General features: G+C 35.1%; 3 protein-coding genes across 3 annotated transcripts; 2 read left to right on the top strand and 1 right to left on the bottom strand.

The window, feature by feature from the left end:
- Window positions 1-352: 352 nt before the first annotated feature.
- Window positions 353-1,292, bottom strand: LOC121779333 (ethylene-responsive transcription factor ERF014-like). The gene has a single exon (XM_042176655.1). It carries the CDS (start codon window positions 1,181-1,183, stop codon window positions 611-613), a length of 573 nt encoding a protein of 190 aa, XP_042032589.1. The 5' UTR covers window positions 1,184-1,292; the 3' UTR covers window positions 353-610.
- A 7,048-nt stretch (window positions 1,293-8,340) lies between these two features.
- LOC121780437 (transmembrane emp24 domain-containing protein p24delta4-like) lies at window positions 8,341-10,936 on the top strand. The gene is made up of 4 exons (XM_042178068.1): window positions 8,341-8,662; window positions 9,642-9,851; window positions 9,999-10,075; window positions 10,494-10,936. The coding sequence occupies exons 1-4, from the start codon at window positions 8,441-8,443 to the stop codon at window positions 10,636-10,638; spliced, it is 654 nt and encodes a 217-aa protein (XP_042034002.1). The 5' UTR covers window positions 8,341-8,440; the 3' UTR covers window positions 10,639-10,936.
- Window positions 10,937-12,704: 1,768 nt separating this feature from the next.
- Window positions 12,705-20,844, top strand: LOC121779879. The gene is made up of 9 exons (XM_042177330.1): window positions 12,705-12,842; window positions 12,937-14,942; window positions 15,342-15,477; window positions 15,627-15,709; window positions 18,012-18,250; window positions 19,061-19,147; window positions 19,585-19,684; window positions 20,024-20,234; window positions 20,340-20,844. The coding sequence occupies exons 2-9, from the start codon at window positions 12,951-12,953 to the stop codon at window positions 20,612-20,614; spliced, it is 3,123 nt and encodes a 1,040-aa protein (XP_042033264.1). The 5' UTR covers window positions 12,705-12,842; window positions 12,937-12,950; the 3' UTR covers window positions 20,615-20,844.
- The last annotated feature ends 6 nt before the right edge of the window (window positions 20,845-20,850 follow it).

Genomic DNA, 20,850 nt, shown 5'->3' on the forward strand with positions numbered 1-20,850 from the left:
TTTATCTTACTTTATTATCTTCACTTTACTAACATAATAATACACATAAAATTCTTTGTTGAATTAGAAATGCCATAACCACACTATTGCCACATGAGAATCGTAGATGAAAAAACACTCTTTTCTTCTCATTTGACTTGTCGCATTTATATTTACTTAACATTATTAATGTATGAATTGCACACCTTTATACTGTAAATTCATTTAAATAACCGCGTTAAACAATATGTCAACTATTACACCTCGAACTTGTCATTCTAGATGCTTTGAACTAATATGCCACTGTAAAAGATCCATAATCCTTGGAAGTTGGAACAACTCAATGGAAACAAAACTTCACTCTATATTTATGTAGAGAATATGAATTAAAATGTTATTACAAGCGACAAATCCCACATATATAGATACATAACTATTTAATAGAGTCAAATTCACTCAAAAGAGCCCATGAAAAAATGTCACTCTCTTGCAAATGAAACCCCAAATCTTCAACTCAATAAATTACAAAAATTATAATATATGTATAATTTCCGTCCTAATAAAGTCAGTAATGTCTTCATCAAAATAAACTGAAGATCATCATCCAATAAATAAACAATAAAAAAAAAAATCAAGAAAAGCTCCACAACCGAATATCGCCATCTTCATACGAATAATCCTCCATCATCAAAGGATCGTAAAACACCCCATTAATCATCTCATTGTACTTCGGGGAATCAAAGTTGTACCACGCCGCCACGTCCTTCTCCTCCTCGAAATAGTCCGCCCCCGCCGCCAAAATCCGGTCGTCTTCGATCTGATACGAAGACGACAGCGAGGGCGACTCGCCCTCGCTCGACGTCGGCGACACAGGGCTAGGGTTTCTAGAACCTTCTAGAATTTCAGCACTAGCCGCGGCCGCGGCGGCTATTCTTTGGATTGATTTGGGAGACATGGTTTGATCGGCGTTGATGTGTGAGATCTTGGAGGAAGCGGGGAAGTTGAGGTTGGCGGAGGATCCCTTGAGGCAAAGGAGCGCGGCGTCGTAGGCTCGCGCCGCCGCCTCCGCCGTGGAGTAGGAGCCGAGCCAAATCCTCGTTTTTTGATTGGGCGCTCTGATCTCGGAGACCCATGATCCCCAGCTTCTCATTCTCACTCCCTTGAATCTCCTTTTTGAGTTTTGAGGTGGTGGCGACGACGACATTGATGATGATGACGATGACGGCGATGAAATTTTGGTTTATGTCTTGACCATTTTTGGGAAAATTGATGTTTTGTTGTGTGTGTGTTTTTTTGCTTGTTTTGGTGTTGGAAATGGGATGATGAGGTTGTGGAAGATGGTGAAATTGAGGGTATTTATAGATTGTTCTTTTGGAAAAAAAATTATAAAAAGATGTAAGAAATAAAGTTTAAAATGAAACTATAGTTTTGGTCAAAGTTTAGTTAATTGTGACATGGTTGACAGATAATTGCCAGTGTTAATTCTGAGATTAATTAAAAGAATGAAAAAGAAGAGAGCTTCCTACTCACTTCATATGATAATGACTTTGTTTTTACTTATTACTATCATTTTTAACTGCTGAAATCTATTGTTCCCTCGATTCGTCCTATAAAAATAGATATAATAGGGCATGAATGTACTAAAATAACCCTGAAAATAGTCACATTCGAAGGTGACTATTTTTATGAGACTCGGGATAGTAGTATTTATTAGTGTGGTGAAAATGATAAGATAAAATATTAATTTCGAGTTTGAGAATTAAAAATGGGTTTATGGGGTGGTGTTAATTTTAGAAAGTCATTAATTGATTATAGTATTATATATGTATCCAATTTGGAACTTTTGATGTGTGAAAAGAAGGAAAAATTGAGGCAAATATGCTTTGTAGAGTAATTAGTAACATGGTGAGACAGCTGAGAAATGCCTAACTTTTCAATGGCCAACAGAGTTTTGCTTGGAAAAAGGCAAGCTTATGGAAGCATAGGCAGCACTAATAAATAATTTTATATTTGGAAATTAAATTAGTTTTCACCATTAAAGCTTCTTGACTTAGACAACAAGCTATCCGATTTAGACCTAGGAGTTTTTTACTTGGTAGTATGTCTTATTAGAATAAGAGTCTTGTAGTTAAAAAAAGTCATACACCAAGAAAGTTAATAAAGTTAAACTTTGTTGGATGTTGGAAGTCAGAGGCAATGCGGTAAGAATTGACAGTGAGAAGCAGATGGAGAACATAAGTTAATTAACCGGGACGGGGAAGAGATATCGATAACAAATTGAGTGAAATTTTCTATAGGATTTATTTTTGGGTTACTTCCGAAAATCCGACACAAATCAGAATTTGGGAAATACTAATATTTTGATTTGTTTATTGATTGGAGTAGAAAATTTTAATATGTTAAGAATTTACATCGAGATCGAAGATAATTAGATGGGAAGTTGGTCATCATTAATTATTACTCCCTCCCTCCCCCAAAATTCGTCATCATTTGACCCGGCATTGGGGTTTTAAGAAATATAATAGAAATTGAGTTGAAAAAGTTAGTGGCATGTGAGTCTTACTTTTATATATTAGTTTTAAAATAAAATGTGAGTGAGAATGAGTTAGTGGAATGTGGGGTCCATTACCAAAAATGATAAAAAGTGAAATGTGACAAATTTTCAGGGACGGATGGAGTATAACATAATAACATGGATACATGATCGTTACATAATGATGTTATTGATGAAGTATGAAAATGGGAAAAAAATTTGTGGGATGGGTACATAATTATTTTATACAAAGCATGTGTAATAACTAGAGGGAAATAGAAATCTAGAATCTTAGAAAAAATCACATAGAACAAGACTTGGTAATAATTTGAAAAAAATTTACCAGAAGTGGACAATGGAGTCACTTGATCACATGGGGTAGGATATATTTTAATGGGGTTTTAGGGTAACATCTTAGACCAAGTACTTAATAATAATGGGCTATAATTCATAGCAATAAATCTGAATATTCTACTAGTATAGAATAATGCAATTCTAGAGATAGAAACACTTTGGATTCTGTTGATGAGCAGCTTCATGGTTTCATTAGGAGTGTGCTTATAAGTTGTCTGTAGGCATGTCAAATCGGGTATCGGCGGATACCTGATCCCGAATTTCCCAAAACTAATACCCGATATTCGATCTGAAATTTATTTCGGGTATCTGGATATCCGACTCGGGTATCCAGTCCCGAAAAATTGGATATCCAGTCCCAATTTTGATTATGATTTTGTTAAAATAAATTATTTGCTTCTATAAAGTTAATGGGTTAGAAAAATTAAATTGCACATAGCAACATGGATATGATATCATTCATTTCTGATAAGCATCCTATATTCTTCAGTTAAAGATGAAAACATTGCATAGGTTGGATTTATTAAATTTTATCAAAATTTTAGGTGATTAAAATTTTCTTCTTGCGCGAGTATTATTAAATTCTTATAACTTATCCATGCACCTTAATTTATTAATCGACGCAAATCCCTCCCCTAAATTGGATTTACAAAAGATACAATTGATTATGAAACACACACAATCACTATTTTAATTTTTTATTTCTTAAATAATTTAAATATTTGAAAATCAGAATAAATACATAATTCATAAATTTAAATCGGATAATTCGGTATACCCGATCGGGTATCGGGTATCGGGTAACCCGATATCCGATGATCCAAAAATCCAGTATCCGAAAAATCAGGTTTCGGGTATCCAATTACCCTACTTTTTCGGGTTTGGATATAGGATATCCAATACCCGGTATCCATTTTGACAGGCCATCCTAGTTGTGTGAACATAATCCATCACTAAATATACATTAAAAATTTTAACAAGAATAATAGAACAATAAATATTACTTTATTACTATTATTCTTTTAACCCTTTGCAAGAATGAAAAAACAGCTGGTGCTTTTCTGTCATCGTGAAACTACTCAAAAACGCGTTCTATCTCTATAAATGAAGATTGAATTATTTTATAAATATAATATTTTGCAGAGAATATAAGTACTAATTATTTATGGGAGCAACAAGCTTACGGCTGCAGGAATTGACTTGTAGCATTCAAATTCTTTACATTGGATGAACATGCTTCAATCTATTAGTACTACTTTATGTGTTTAACATTTTGGAATAAGTAATTAAGTGAGATACACGAGAGAAGATATTTAGGGTTGAGAATATTTTCTCAATGTGGGGTCGCTCAGGTTTCACATTTTTAGTTTAATTTTATGCAAATTATTGTATGGCTCAGTTGGCTTAAATTTTGGGCGAAATGGAAGTATAAAAACATTTTAGACACCTTTCATCATTTTTATTTAAATCGATTTTCTGTGCGCATGCACACGGTTAGCTCATAGAAGGCGGGGGAGAGGAGAAGGAGGGTACATACACATATGAGCATGTCCTCTCAACCACACTACTAAATTCGATATACTAAAATTATATATATAAAAACTTCGGATTGAACTAAAATCCTCGAATTATTTCGTAAAGTCTAACGTAAAGCAGATGAAGATCCACTAAGAGCATGCTCGAGGATGTGAAGCCCTATGCAGCACATTTGTGACAAAAACTTGTGTGATTAAAAATTATTTTTCTTACGATTATAAATTACTCACTTTGTTCAAAGTTACCGGTGATATGAATAAGTTATTATGAATGAAAGTCACAATGGGTTTTTTAGATTAATACAAAAATGCTCGAGACAAGCAGTCAAAAGCTATACAGCAAACAACCAAAACCGGAAAAGCAACAGCCTAACACCATCCTAACCAAACAAAAGATAAAAGAAGAGTCAACACCAACCAACAACAAAGCCTAAGAAACACATGCAGCAATAAATCACGAACATAAGCCAAAACACAAGGTTGCCCTAAATTAAAAAAAAAAGAAAAAAAAGAAAAAGGGATACTCTTTCGCTTAAATTTTATTGTTGTTCGAGTTTGACATGCGCTTCCAAACTTGTTCATTCTCACTGTGGGCACATGAGAGCGCGCGCCTCCACGTTTGTTCATTCTCGTTCTCCTAAAGCCGTTAGATTATCGGTAACCGTCAAAGGCGGGACGAAGTGTACGTATGGTTGGGACGGCAGTATGAACTCGTGGGTATGGAAAGGACAGCTCCGTACGTACCTTAGCTAGCATTCATTAATGAAAAGGATAGTTTAACTTGCACATTTTTATGTAGGCCATTGTTTTTTATTAACGCCAGCTATTTGTGTTGGATCAAAAATCTGCATTTGCCCCATAAATATTGAATCTCTGCATTTCCTTTCCTTGATTTTATGGTTTGATTCTTGGAGTTGGTAGAATGTACCATCCATCCATGTTCCCTAGAAATCTCTAGGAAGTATCCTACTTACTAGATTATTTTTAATTTGTTTATCTTATTTATGCCATGTTTGGTAAATTATTATGAACACTTTTGATAAATTATTATATCTATAAAAATTATTATGAACACTTTTTTCTCATTATATTTTCTATTATTATATCTAATAAGGTGAGTTCCATTATTTATCATTATTATATCTAATAAGGTGAGTTCCATTATTTACCAACAATATTATGAACACTTTTTTCTCATTATATTTTCCACTTTATCAATTATACATACTATCTTATATTCATATTGTTCGTATGTGATATGAGATACGTATAGTGCATCCTACCTGTCGTACTTACAGTAAGATATGAAAAATAAAACAGTATAACTTAGTAACTAGGAGTAACATTGAAGTATTAGATGATTTAACGCAATTTTTTGAATAATGAGAATAGCATGCATATTAAAATATTTTAGTAAAATAATTTAATGTGAAAATATAAAAACAATATTAAAAGCGTGTAATTCAAAATAGCAAAAAATGGCATATAATTTTATTTTATGTGCAGTATACATTTTAAGATCCATACTCGAGCTACTATTTTAGGATACACATAAAATTTTCAAATATGTTTATTTCAATTAATGTACATGACTATATTCCGTTAGCAATGCGTGAGCATTTTTTAGGATGTATACACAGTTTTTTGCTTATTTTAATTATGTAGGAAAAGGTTCATCTCCTGCACGTTTAATAAATTCATAGATTTATATAATGAAGCTTTTTACTCAATATAATTTAATCATAAGAAGATAATACTACTATTGTTTGATAGTTGATACTTATATCTTAAAAACCGTGTTTCTAATTTTTACAATGAAATACTATGACCGATGAGAAAATGAGAAATTATTGGCTTCGATCTGATTTTGAAAAAAGAGAACATAATTACAATTTCAAATTCAATATGGACATAATAAAAATGTTGTACTTATTTTGCATAGACAAATTAATTGTGATTCGTTATACTATATTTTAGAAGAAGGTGTCATTTTATTTGCAAGAATATGATTTGAAATATTCCCAACATAAATAACAATGTCAAGTTCAGTAGTTTTATAGGCCTAACTAAGACCTAAGTAACGGCCCATTTGAAAAATCAAAAAGTAAAATATAAGCCTGTTTTTTTATTTCATTCAACTCAAAGCCCAATATCAAAAGAAAAACTGTAGTAGAGGGAAAAAATAGTTGAGTTTTTAGTTGAAAGAGAAAAGGTAAATAATGATGATGTACTTTTTTTCAAAAATGAAACTGTGATATATTTTATGTGATAACAAAAAAATAAAAAATGTGGTTAATTGTATTAATGATGATAATAGTGTGGTTAAATATATTAATGATGATTTACTTTTAAAAGAAAAAATGTGACATTAATTATCAATTATTGGAGTAATAAATAACACAAATAAATGCCAATAGAAATAGTTACATTCATCTTAATGGTCTTATGTAGATAAATATTGTTGTGAAGGGTTTTGATCTGCAAAACTAAATTTAAATACAGAAACGCAGAACAATATCATGCGTAGAGCACTTTTAGGGCATAGTTAGTTAATTTTTAGGTCATGCTAATAAAGCATGACCTAAAATTATCTTAGCATGACATTAAACCCAAATATTATAATATGACCTAAAATTACTTAATTATGACCTTTCGTGTTTTTGGTTTATTATTGACTATTAGATCATCTAATCATAGGACCAAGATTTGGGCTGCATTTCTGGATTTAAATGCATTTTTATTTTGATAATCTCCCTTGTCGTGAATGTCACAATTTTAAGTTATACTCTATTCATCCCTTAAAAATAGAAATGTTTCCCTTTTTTGGTTCGTTTCTAAAAAATAGAAATATTATATTATAAGAAATTTCTTTATTTCTAAGAGCATCCGCAATGGAGAATGTCCCGCCGGACACCCGCGCGGGACGTCCACCATTAGGCGAGGGAGGGGCGGAAGCGGATGTCGGCTGCGGACATCCGCGACTTTCCGGCGATGTCCGTCGGGACGTCCGCCATTGCGGTGCCACGACGGACGTCTTGATTTTTGATTTTTTTTTTAAAATTGTATATATATACGGCTCGTTGCAAACTCTCTATATATAATTTTTTTAAAAACTCTAACGCATGTATTATCTTCGAAAATGAAGGCCTAAAAAAAACATATCATATAGACCCCAGTTCGTCTAGCGGCGAACATAGAGATTCAAGGCATACCATGTACTTTGTTTGAATCGTTTTTTGGTTTGGGATGGTTTTTTTTGTGAACTATGTACTTTTTTTAATTTAAATATGTATGTTTTTTTAAAAAATAAAATCGTTGCATTTTCCCCGTATTCGTGTCAAAATTTTAATTCCGTAAATTGCATATTTGTGAATTTGTGAATTTTTATTATTGTGAATGTCCGTCATTGTGCAATAGGATGTCCTTATGACGTGACAGTGCAGTGGGAGGTCCTTATGACATGGCAGAAGGTGTTTTTGGGAAGTCCGTCGGGACATCCGCACCATTGCGGATGCTCTAATGAGGTGGCATCAATTTTCCGCTATAACATTTTTCTTTCTATCTCTTACTTCACTAATTTACATTAAAATTCATGTCCTTCCAAAAGTTTATATTTTTAATTGACAATAGATACTGACGTTTAATATATTAAAATATTAATAAAAAAGTTAAACTGTATTAATAAGGAAAGAAGATAAATATTATTTTTTATATAAAAAGACAAATATGATTATTTTTAAAAATTAATATATTCCTCACAAATTCAACTGTAGCGGGTGAACAAGACAAGAACACTCCACATACATTCATCTACCGCCCTATTCATACTACGTGGCAAAACATGATTGGCACTCATAGTTGAAACGGCGTGGAGATAATACCCAAAGTTTACAGTTAGTCTCTGCGCGTCGAATCCACACACCTATTTATATCCAATTCCCAGCCGAAAAAATTCAATCATCATTGCTACTATTCGAATCACTTCTATCAAAAATCGTCCGAACTTGTCCTTTCAATTCCCAACAGTTGAGGATCGATTATGAAGTCAGGGGAAGCGCGTTGGTTGTGGACGCTGCTCATGGTGGCAGCGGCTGCTTTCCCGGCGGCGCGTGGTGTGTGGTTGGACTTGCCGACCACGGGATCGAAGTGCATCTCCGAGGAGCTGCACAACAACGCCGTCGTTTTGGCCGATTACTACGCCTTCATCGGGGAGGACTACGATGTCAATGGTACTACTGTGGCTCCGTCTATCACCGTTAAGGTAAATATACTTTGCTTGCATTTAAGTAATTGATTTCGATCATCGGACTCGATTTTTGTTGTAATCTGCTGATGTTTAGAATAAAAAAATATAAAGGAACAAAAATTGAAGCAGAAGGAGATAGGAAAATGTTGTGAAGTTTTCAATTAAGTTAGGTTCTACAATTGAACTCGTTTATTGTTTGTTTCAGTGAGTGATGAATTAAATTGTTTGTTTATTTTGAAGTTTGAGATCAACACTTTGGTTTGTAAACAATGTCTTTTGCTCCTTTACTCTTTTCATTCAGGTTAAAAAAGATATGGTTTGGTTATTCTTTACTTGAGGTTGCTGCTTTCTGGTTAGCTGACAGTGTGATTAATGACTTATACATTGAAATGAGTTATAGTATAGTGTCCACTTGAATGAATTTTTTTTGGTCTGAAGAATTTGCTGATGGATGTGGATAGTGGATTTGAACTTGTTTAAAGAAATTTTTCCTTGAACCGAGACTAAAAATTTGTTTTCATTTTTTTTTCATTTCAATCCGTCCATCCAAACACATATTTTCTGCTGCATATGTTTGAGGGTATCCTAGATCTGTACATAGAATAGCTACTGAATCCTCGAACTATTGTCACGTCTAGCTAGTGATGAATCATAGGGAATCGGGGTTCTAAGCCGTTGTAATTCAATGAAATAGTTAAACTCTGTCAATGCCTGTATTTGTGGAGTGCATTTTTGACCACTTAAAGAGAACACTTTTTCTGCAATAAGAAATTTAAGAGACTTATTATCTGATTACATCTTGCTGAATTTGAGGGGCATCTAGGTTTCATGTATAAGTTGCTTATATTTAAACTGAATATTGTGCGGAAGAAGCTCAGTTTTGAGAAAGTTATCATTCCGTTGGCTTTAATGTGGGTGGTAGAGACATTTTGATGATAAAAAATGAAAAAAATTGCTTATGTGTAATTTTATCTTTCAACACGACGCTTTCTAGGTTACATCACCATATGGGAATGAGATCCATCATAAAGAAAAAGTCGCTCACGGTCAGTTTGCCTTCACAGCAACTGAGGCTGGGAGCTACATAGCATGCTTTTCCCTTGATGGTGATCAAGGAGGTAAAAAGGTTACTGTTGGTATCGACTGGAAAACTGGAATTGCTGCCAAAGATTGGGACACTGTTGCGAGGAAGGAAAAGATTGAGGTAACAATGGCGATTCAACCCTGTGTTTTTCATGCTATATGCTGATAATCTCATAATTCTCATTGATGCCTCTCCTCTCTCTTAGTGCATATGTTCTTACCTTATCATAAACTCTAATTGTGGTTTGGAAATTATAAATAAATGCAGGGGCTTGAACTCGAGTTGAAAAAATTAGAAGCAGCAGTGGAAACTATCCATGATAATTTGATTCGTCTGGTAACCAGGTAAATCCCAATCTGATTACATCTATATGCACTTTACTCCTGTAATGCTTCAACTGCTATATCTATTCCTGTCTTTTCCATGCGTTCCAATTGAAAAATCATTGTAGCCACATATGTTCCGAAATTCTTAGTATCAATTACCAGCGATAACGACCCTCTCAAATAATTGAAAATGGAGAGGTCATGATAAGTGTGTTTGTGGTGCTTTGTGATGTAACCCAAACCACTTGTTGTTTTCTACTTTTTGCTCATGGTGCTGTGGGTTTATCTACTTGATTTGCTATTTCTTATCCATTTCTTTGTGAAACAAACTTGTGGTCTACTTGGGAAGCAAAATACACGTATCTCAGTCGAATCACACTTTATCTTGAGCTATGTATGACTGCACTATTCTGAATTTGCTATGTGATGGATGCAGGGAGGCAGAGATGAGGGGGGTTAGCGAGACTACTAATGCTAGAGTTGCGTGGTATAGTTTGATGGCCCTCGCCATCTGCATCGTGGCTTCGATTCTCCAGGTGCTGTATCTAAGGCGATATTTCAGGAAGAAGAAGCTCATTTAGACCCTGTGCAGGACTAGGTTTTTTCTTCTTACAGAAACCAAATCCCATAACAAGTTTTTGAAGAAATCAGGCAATTATATCATTGATATATACAGCAGAGTGATGTAGTATCCCATTTCGAGTCCCTTTTGATTGACATATTTGTAATTTTGCTGGTGTTCGGATTCGGGTCCGGATCATGACCTATCCGATGAGCTTAATCCGTCGATTAAATTAAAAATGGGATGAAATAGACTAGAGATTGTATACAAAAACCAATTCTGAAGGCAAAAATACTGGAGTATGTGTATTGCTGAAACCATAATGTTTCATGATCAATTTAGTTTAATATTAAGACTTAGAAATATAATTATTGAAACTTAACTACTGACTAACTCGAAAATTGAAAATTTAGGATTGATACACAAGCACACTAGTCAATCCTGACTAACTTGAAATTGAAAATTTAGGACCGAGTCCAAAATAAAAATTTTGTCTGAAATCGAGATGTCTGAATATGCTGGGCCCATTAACTATACGAATATATTTGACGATGTCCAACTAAAAAAAGTTACTAAAAGTGTTTTAATTTACACGCAGCGTGTTTAGGATTCAAATACTAAATTTAATATTAATATCATAAATTACTAACTAATTAAAAAATGTTAAATAATTTTAGAATTATGAATTATATTTAGTAAGAATTATTATTATATTATGTTTAGTGTATTATTATTATTTTAGAATGATAGCATGTTAAATTAAATTTATAACAATTCTGATGTTATTAATTAATGGTAACGTATTAAGAAAATCAGTAATATAATATCAAAATTATAAACCAAAAAAATAAAAACAAAAACATAATGATTATTATTATATTCTTGTTAACTTATCAAGTAAATCTTATTATAATTTTAAAAATTATTATAATTATTATATCAATAAAACTTTTAAGTCAAAAATCTTACCGAATTATTACGTCAATTAGTTAATTCTGTTATTGTGTCAATTGGTTAATTGAATTTAATAATTAATATAAGTGCAAATTCCTAATAAATTTTTTTGATATTTCCAAAACATGATTAAGAACTATTTTCCCTGTAATTATATTCCAAGGAATCACAATCCACTCAACTCTTCAAGTCATCTCCAAACCCTGTTCATTTGACTCGTCGCCTCCAATCTTACAAGCCGATGTTGCCTCTCTCTTTTGTCTTCACATTGTCTTGCATCATTTGTGTTTGATTTCACTAGCAAGGTAAGCATGGAAATTGAGTGTCTAGCACTATATTGCACTATATGTGTATAATTCGGGGGTGTTCGGTTTGCAAGATTGTATCCCAGATTAAATATGTAGTATGTTTGGTTCATAAGATTCAATCCCACAATTCAATACTAGATGGATAATCATGGGATAATTAGTCATAGCTAACCCCTATGACAAAAATAATCTCAAGACTCAATTCTAGATTGTATCTTGATACTATTTTATCTAGCAAACCGAACACCACATTCGGAGACTACGGAAATGGAGTGTCTCTATATTTTTTTTACAGATTATTTGATACTCATTACCTTTTTAGATTTTAGTAATCAATTTATGAATTTTAATATTATATTTTTGAATTATCCGGATCGGATTAGACACAATAGTTTGGATTTCGCATTTGAATTTTGGGCAAATTTTCATAAATTTTTGAATCTCCAGATTAGATTGGGATGGACAAAAATTCAACCATATGCCAATGCTTTTATTCATGTTCTAGTTTCCTTGATTTTATTCATTATATTATAACTCTTGGCATAAAAATCTAATACTACTAATATACAGTATACTATACTCCAACGAACAACTAAATAACTAATGATTTTTTTGGAATTAAAATGAATTTTCTGAAGGTTCCAAACAAGTCAACTGATGCCTCTGAAATTCAAAAATATTTTTAATGAGGAAAATAACAATAATGGAGGGAAAAATTCCCAGATGTCGCAGGATGCGAAATTACAATTGCACCCCCCACAGACCCATAAATTTAAATGGAAAGCTGCAATAAATGTAATTTGCTGTCTTTACAAATCCCCCAATACTCTTTAAAAAGAATACTAAAACCCTCTCTCTCTCTCTCTCTCTCTTTGCAGAAGCTACACAGCATATAGATACAATCAATCTGTACGTATCGACTCGGCTACATTTCTCTGCGTTCACTTCCGCTGCTCTACCGGTAAGATTTGTGATTTTCGGTGTTTTACTCGTACCTGTTTGGTCCAATTGGGAGATGATTGGAGCGTTTTTTAATTTTAATTTTTTTGATGCAGGTAACAGTGGAAGGATGTCGATTGAGGTGGGGGAAGGGAGCGGAGAAGTTGAAGTTGAGTTGATTGATCTGAACAAAGAGCCGCCGGTGGAGAGGAAAAGGAAAAGGGGGGAGAAGAGTAATTCGTCCAACCATAAGGGGAATGGAGGGGCTGACGGTATACCTAAAAGTAGTAGGGTTTTGAGGTCGCGAACGGTTGCCATGAGTGATGGTGAGAAACAAGTGATTGGTATGGAAATAGTGAAGCTGGATGACAAGGACGAGGAGGAAGGCCAGGGTGTTGAGTTTTTGGGTATGAGTGAGGCGATTGATGAGAAGAAGAAGGGTAGGCGGGGGAGACCTCGTAAAACGGAAGGTAAGGGTGAGGTTTCGTCGCCGAGTCAGCAGAAGGAGAGGCTGGGGAGGCCTCTAAAAGAGAAAGGTGCAATAGTTGTTTTTCCTTCAGGTAGTCCTGAGGAGAGTGTTAGGCGGCGTGGGAGGCCTCGGAAAGTAGAAAGGGAAGTCGCGTCGGCTCCCTCATTGGAAATGGTAACATCTCAACCGGAGAAGGTTGACGGGAGAAGTAATGGAGGTAGCAGGGGTCGCGGAAGGCCGAGGAAAGCAGAAACTGAACCTGTGGCAGCTTCCTCTTTGGAAGTGACAATATTCCAATCGAAGAAGGTTGATAATGGAAGTAATGGGGGTGGTAGAGGTCGAGGAAGGCCGAGGAAAGTAGAAAGTGAAAGTCTTGCTTGGTCATTGGATAAGAAACATTTGCAGCCGAAGATGGTTGATGGTGAGAGTAATGGGAGTGGTAGAGGTCGGGGAAGGCCACGGAAAGTAGAAAGCGAAAGTCAGGCTTCGCCATTGGATAAGAAATATTTGCTTCGGAACAAGGTCAATGATAGTGGTAATGGGGGTGGTAGAGGTCGAGGAAGGCCAAGTATTAAGGAAAAGGGGGAAATGTTACCAAAGGTAGAGAATGGGAATGTAGGGTTGAAAATCAAGAAAAAAGTTGTCAAGAGAGGTATAGACCGTAAAAAATCAGGAGATAAGGTTCTGTTGAAGAGGTTAAAGGTTGGTAATAGTGATTTGAGGAATGGTGTTTTGCAGCAGAAAAAGAAAAAAGAGATAAAAGAAGGTGCTGAAGATAAGGAAACGGGGTTAAGGTATCAGAAGCAATTAATTAGGGATGAAATAGTTGCTATGCTTAAGAAGGCTGGATGGTCTGTTGAATACAGGCAGAGACTTTCCAAAGACTACCAGGATGCAGTCTATGTTGATCGGGATGGGAGAGGTCACTGGTCGGTGACATTGGCTTACAAAAAGCTTAAGGAGAAGATTGATAATGGAACTGCCGATAATATTGATGTTTTGGCATTTACTCCTATCCCAGAGGAGACCTTTAGGATGCTATTCAGAATGACTGAGCCAGGCAAGAAGAAAGGTAAACATAAGAAGAATGCCACAGTAAGGACAATCAGAAGAGCAACTAAGGAGTCATCATCTAAAAGTAAATCAGCAGGTGGGAAGATTAAATCAAGACGGACTTTGTTGGCCCGTAAGCCTAGGAATGGGTCTGATTCTGATGATTATGAGTTATATGATGGAAAACGCACTTTGCTTGCGTGGATGATTGATTTGGGAACAGTACCCCTTGGCGCGAAGGTGGAGTATAAGAGAGGGAGGAGTAAAAGAACGCTAATTGAGGGAAAGATTACGAAGGAAGGAATCTGTTGTGATTGCTGTAATGTAACTCATACAATACGGGGCTTTGAGTCTCATGCAGAAAAGACACCTGGAAAACCATTTCGGAATATATATCTGGATTCAGGGAATTCTCTCCTTCAGTGCTTACTAGATTCCTGGGGAAAACATGTGGAAACTGATAAGATTGAATTTGTTTGTGTGGATGTGGAAGGGGATGATCCAAATGATGACACATGTGTTGTGTGTGGTGATGGTGGTGACTTGATATGCTGTGATGGTTGTCCATCGACTTTCCATAACAGTTGTTTGCGTATTGAAGTAAGAATGCATGGAACCTTCTTCTCACATTTTGCTTTCCCTGTCTGTCTTTGTTCTTGGCCCTTAACTATTAAATGCGATTCTCAATATCTGCATTGACAAGTGACAGCCGAAATTTGATTTTGTACATGCTTTAACAATTGCTGTTCTCAAAATTCTGAAGTTTTTTACTATCCTTATAATCATAAACACCACAAATTTTAAGCAATGTAAAGTTCCTTAAATGTTGCTAGGTAATTGTATCATTCATCTGTGTTAAACTGATGAAATTGGCTGTGATATTTATTGTAATTTAATATTAAATGAGTTTACTCTTTAATCTGACCCATTCCTGGAGTTGGATATTATGATTTTTCCTGAATTGAAGTGGTCTAGCACTCATAAGTTCAATTTCTGCAGATTCCTTCTGGAGATTGGTACTGTGTCTACTGTTCATGCAAGTTTTGTGGCTCTGCATGTGAAAGTACCTCAACCAGTGATGATGAACACAATTTATCTTCTGAATTGTTGGCATGCTGTTTGTGCGAGGAAAAATGTAAGCTTAATATGTGCCTCCATGTTACCAAATGGTCTCTGAACTTGTCTATATCCTTGTTCACAGCTTATGTAATGGTTTTCCTAAAAGAAAAGCTTATGTAATAGTTACTTCTTAACTGATTATTCACGATTTCTAACTTTTTGCAGTTCACTTGCATTGCACCAAAGAGAATATGGCTGACGATTTGCAAGATGAAAATAATTCCTTTTGTGGGAAACAATGCTTAATGGTATTTAATGCTTGCTTTCACAAATTAATTACTTTTGGCTTTCAGAAAATATTTTCGTTACTTGTGATATTGGTTCCGAGAATATTTATTTTACTTATGATATTGCTGACATACCTATATGTAATGCACATTTGTCGGTGATAATTTTCTTAATTAGCATGTGTAACACGCCAAATGATAGTTATGATACTAAGTTTTTCGGTTATTTTTTTACTTTCTGTTTTGTGTCCCAATAATGACATGAGTGACATGACATGATACGATAGAGTAAACACCATCCCTAAACCAAAACCAAGACCTGCTGATTTAAATAAACTTTAGCTTTAAGGCATAAATATTTGTCCATTAACTTCTCTAGGCTGTGGAGCCATGGAGGGTGGGGGTTGAGGACTATTAACAGTACGAAACTTTGATGGGCTATGCTAGAACGTTCTTGGAATTGGCATACGGTTCTACCAAAATGGTAACCCAAACTTATTAGAGAAGTGTATTAAATCATCTTTTTAAAATTTATTTTATTTTCCAAAGAAAAGATACACCACAGTTTTCTCCATTGGAGACATGATGTCCTCATTGCGTTCTGTCCTATGCAAGACTGTCCGGTGAATATCTCTCCCAAGACAGCGCTATTCTATCATTATAACATGCTGTTAACATTCCATTAATTCCGCTAATTAACTTCTAAATTTGCTTTTAGCGGTTGTGCAGCCAAAATGATAACACTTAAAACATTTTTGGCTTAAACCATCAAAGCCCATGGACATGTACTATTAACTCATCATTTAATGCTTGCAACATGTGCAATGTCCCTGCGAGCTGTCATTCGTGTCTTTCTTCCTAGAATAGCTAGCCTTTTCGAATTCTTCAGGAGAGGAATATAATACTACGCATTAGGAATTCTCAACCATTTGTTTTCCATCCATTCGGTTAAGAAACAAATGATAATAAATTACCAGAAAGACGTGGCTAGAATAAAATGAGGCGCAATATGAGATTTCATGTTAGGATGGAGAATCGATGCCAAAACCTCTAAAAATAGACAAATGAGAGATGAAATACTCCTTGGCCAAACCATTTAGGGCCTATTTGGTTCCTGGAAGAGATATGTCAAGATAGGTAGAGCAAGATAAGAAACTTGGGCTTTGTGTCAGGATGCACACATAAGATTTTTTCGTTGTTGTTTGGTAAAGAAAGTAATAATCTAAGATTGTGTATTATATAACACATGAAATGGTGCAATCACTCTTATTGGAATATATTTATATATTTTCTTTTATGTACGTATTAGTGATGAAACTATTAATTAAATAAACTAATTTAATAAATTATTGCTTATGAATCATCTAATCACGATTGTAATTGCCACCTATCAAAGAAATTCTAGGAATTGATGGTAGTATTCTTGGCCATTTGGTATCCCTTCGTTCTTTTATATAAATAAAGTAATATAGGATTTGAATAAATCAGGAACTGATATTTAATTATGGAGTGAAAGGCGGAGGACGAATGATACAGGGAAAGTGTTTGCTAAATGCACAAACCAGAAATATTGCACATGAGATGTATTCTGAATTAACTGAAAGGGCTGACTTTGATAAATAGCCTAGACGTGCATACCATTTTTGTTCAAAAATAAGCCAAAAAGTGAAAAAGTACGTCAAATGTGACTATACCGTATAGAATAGATGCTTTAAATGTCAAGATTTTTGTAGAGACTGCATATGTGAAACCCCCAAATAATAAATACCTTTACGTAGTTCAATCTAAATAATACTAACAACTAAGATAACTAAAGAAAATCTGCAGGGAATGATCTCTATGATGATAACATTTATTGTTTAAATATACATTGTTCTTTCTGTGTTAGTAACAACATTATGCATTCCTTTCTGGCATGTGCACCTAGTGACTTATATTGGACTTTTTGAAAAATAAGATTTCTTTTCAACTAGTTGTCGCTCTCGTGACTTAGCCGCCCCTTTTATTGAACCTATCTCTAGGTTGATACCATTTATGCACTATCAAGCATTTTATGTGCTTTACAGTGCATAAGCCTTTTGGTTTTCTTGAATTCCCTACTGGAGTTAAAAGTAATTTCTAAACTTTTAAGTGGGTTTCATATGTAGAAGTCACTCATGACACTTACACCTCACATCAGGTATTCATTTTGCTGCTTGAATTGCTACAGCTCCAAATTTCCCAATTAAAATTTGCCCTCTGAAAGTCTGAAATAGTGAAATATTTTTAATTTATGACTCATTTATTAGTTTGCCACTGATATATCTCGCATTTTCATCTACAGATCTTGGACCGGTTACAGGATCTTCTTGGTGTTAGACATGAAATGGGAGAAGAATTTTCCTATACCATTCTTCAGCATCGTGTTATTAATGATGATGCATCACTTTTTGGTAATTCCTTGAAGATAGAAAGCAATTCCAAGTTGGCTGTTACTTTCTCTGTGATGGATGAATGTTTTGAACCCATCATTGATGATCGAAGTGGAAGCAATATGATTCATAACGTTGTCTACAACTGTGGGTAAGCTTTTCCTACCTCACTTTTTCTCACTTAGGTCTTTACTTGTCAATATATGTTTCGGTATATGGTAATTTGATATACTTTTGATGGTAGTCCACTTCATGAACTTGTTTTAGTTTCACATATACATTACTCTCTCTATTCCTTATAAGTGTGCTCATTTTGCCATTCTAGCCCGTCCCTAATAATGTGTAAAAACGTGCACTTCCCATTTTTGTAAACTACCGTACCATTAACCCCTTATCTTTTACCCTCACTATATCAACTTTTTTACACAAAAGCTAAGCATGACCCACACATTTACCTAACATTTACAATTAAATACAATATCCCTACAACAAACGTGCGGTCCTCATTCCTCTCATCTATACACTTGCCTATCATTTACTAAACCCATGTCGAAAAAAGTATGAGCACACTTATAAGAGCGGAAGGAGTATAATCTTTACCTTAAAGCATTTAAAACTAAGGAGCTTACTATTGAATAAGTAGAAGAAATAGGGAAAAGGCATACAAAGAGAGGGCTAATCAAATTTTCTGTGCTTTGTGTTTAAATGAAGAGTCAGAGTTGTAACTAAGTTATGCACGAAAGTGTTACCTACAAAAGTACAGATTGAAGCCCATAGTTTTGGAGAACAATTGTTGCCTCTTTCCTACTTTAATATGTTTAACTTTCTTTGGTGTATTATATGCTAGTATGCAGTCTTTTGCTTGTTCCGGTTAACATTGAAAGCAGGCACTGTTCTATTTTAGTTTGATTTCAGATAAACTGCATATTTCATTCCTCAATTAATGTTCTATTTTTTGTAGGTCCAATATTAGACGGTTGAATTATGATGGATTTTGTACCATAGTTCTAGAGAAGGGTGATGAAATTGTCTCGGCAGCGTCGATAAGGTCAGCGATTTTCTACTATGGTCTGTATGGACCTGTACATGTTTTATTTACCTTATCTGTCTGTCTGATAGAAAGTGCTTTAGATGTACCTCGTGAATTAGTAAGTCTAGTATTGGCTGACTAATTCATGAAGGAATTACCCTTGTGAAAATATATGTTAATCCTGCAAAGCCCATGAGAATCTTACTTGAAGAAGTAGCATTTTTCAGTGACCATCCAATTTCTTTCATCTGCTGTTTCCTGCAAAGATTTTTTGTATTGTTTAATGTCTTTCGCCAGTCATCACTCGTCATGGATTCCTGGAATAAGTCAATCTGATGTTATTTACACAGTCCACTTAGTTTTTCTTTTGGTGCCTGTTTTAGATCCCTAACTAGTATCTATCTACTGACATGTGTCTTACTGACATATGTCTTTACGTTATTTCTGAAAAGCAGGATCCATGGAAAACAGTTAGCTGAGATGCCTTTTGTCGGAACTCGGTTCAATTACCGGCGTCAAGGGATGTGCAGCAGGCTTTTAACTGCAGTTGATACGGTATGCTTTCTTTCTTTAGAAGATCTCAGTAAATTTTTTTCGTGTAATGCAATATATGCTGTAGTTAAAATGTCCAAAGTTCCCCCATTATTTCCTTTTTGTGGGTAAATATCCATAAATTTCAACAGCATTACTTTATTGTACAAATTCTGGGATCTGATGTATTGTTGGTCTTTCTCTTCAAATTCTACTGCTATCGATAAATCCATCAGCGTTCCCAAAAATAAAGGCAATTTGCCACCATCGCTGCGCGAATTTGAAGTCTGCTTTTCTTGGTGGTCTGATATGATCTATTTTCCTGATTATGCATTTTGGTATCATTGTGTACAATCTCGTCAGATCCTGTCCACTCTCGGTGTCGAGAAACTGGTAATACCAGCCTTATCTGAACTGAATGAGACATGGACGAAAGTATTTGGCTTCGTCCCCCTTGAAGAATCAGAGAGGCAACAAATGCAGCATATGAGCATGATCGTGTTCCCAGGGGTGGACATGCTGCAGAAACCTGTATCAGGCCAACAGTCCGTTAAACCGGTAAACGAGTCAGCAGGTATTGATCCTTTTTTCTGCTTATATATGTGCGTGCAAGTGTGTGCAAATCTGGTGCATGTTGTAGCATAATTTCATGCTGAGGCCACAGCTACCTGTACTGCAGCTGAAGAGAAGCAGTGCAAGGACACTGGAGGCGAAGCTGCTGCCTCAGATGAAGACAAAGCTCGGTCTGACAGGGAAGCTGCTGCCTTGCCCGATCCATTGTTGAGCAAGGAAGGTGATGCCTTTTATGAGGCTATTAACTGCGAACCTTCTCATAATGGGGTTTGTCGCTGCAACCCTGATGAGCCCCAGGAGGAGAGTCTTCCCTCCAAAGCCAATACCGGTATTGACTGCAATGTTGAAGCACCGGAGCCGGCTGATGAGTCCAATGCCTGAGGAGGTGATGGGTTTTGTCAAATAGGGAGGACTGTTGTAAATTGTAGTGACTCTGGTGTTTTGAGGCAGGGGTAGTGAAGCCGGAGCTTACTTTTTAGAAATCCCTTTATTAATATAAACCCAAGTAAATAGGGGTTTAATTTTCCCTACATTTTAGTTGAGATGTCTAGAGTTAAATTTTGTATATAACATTAATCACCTGATTATTGAATGTACATCTTTTTGAGAAAGTAGCT

Source organism: Salvia splendens, chromosome 19 (genome assembly GCF_004379255.2).
Source record: "Salvia splendens isolate huo1 chromosome 19, SspV2, whole genome shotgun sequence".
In the NCBI taxonomy this organism is placed as follows: Eukaryota; Viridiplantae; Streptophyta; class Magnoliopsida; order Lamiales; family Lamiaceae; genus Salvia; species Salvia splendens.

Coding starts and splice junctions, on each gene's coding strand:
- LOC121780437 (XM_042178068.1), top strand. CDS start 8,441: ATGAAGTCAGGGGAAGCGCGTTGGTTGTGGACGCTGCTCATGGTGGCA. Junction 8,663..9,641: donor CTCCGTCTATCACCGTTAAG/GTAAATATACTT, acceptor GACGCTTTCTAG/GTTACATCACCATATGGGAA. Junction 9,852..9,998: donor CGAGGAAGGAAAAGATTGAG/GTAACAATGGCG, acceptor AAATAAATGCAG/GGGCTTGAACTCGAGTTGAA.
- LOC121779879 (XM_042177330.1), top strand. CDS start 12,951: ATGTCGATTGAGGTGGGGGAAGGGAGCGGAGAAGTTGAAGTTGAGTTG. Junction 14,943..15,341: donor ACAGTTGTTTGCGTATTGAA/GTAAGAATGCAT, acceptor CAATTTCTGCAG/ATTCCTTCTGGAGATTGGTA. Junction 15,710..18,011: donor GTGGGAAACAATGCTTAATG/GTATTTAATGCT, acceptor TTTCATCTACAG/ATCTTGGACCGGTTACAGGA.
- LOC121779333 (XM_042176655.1), bottom strand. CDS start 1,183: ATGTCGTCGTCGCCACCACCTCAAAACTCAAAAAGGAGATTCAAGGGA.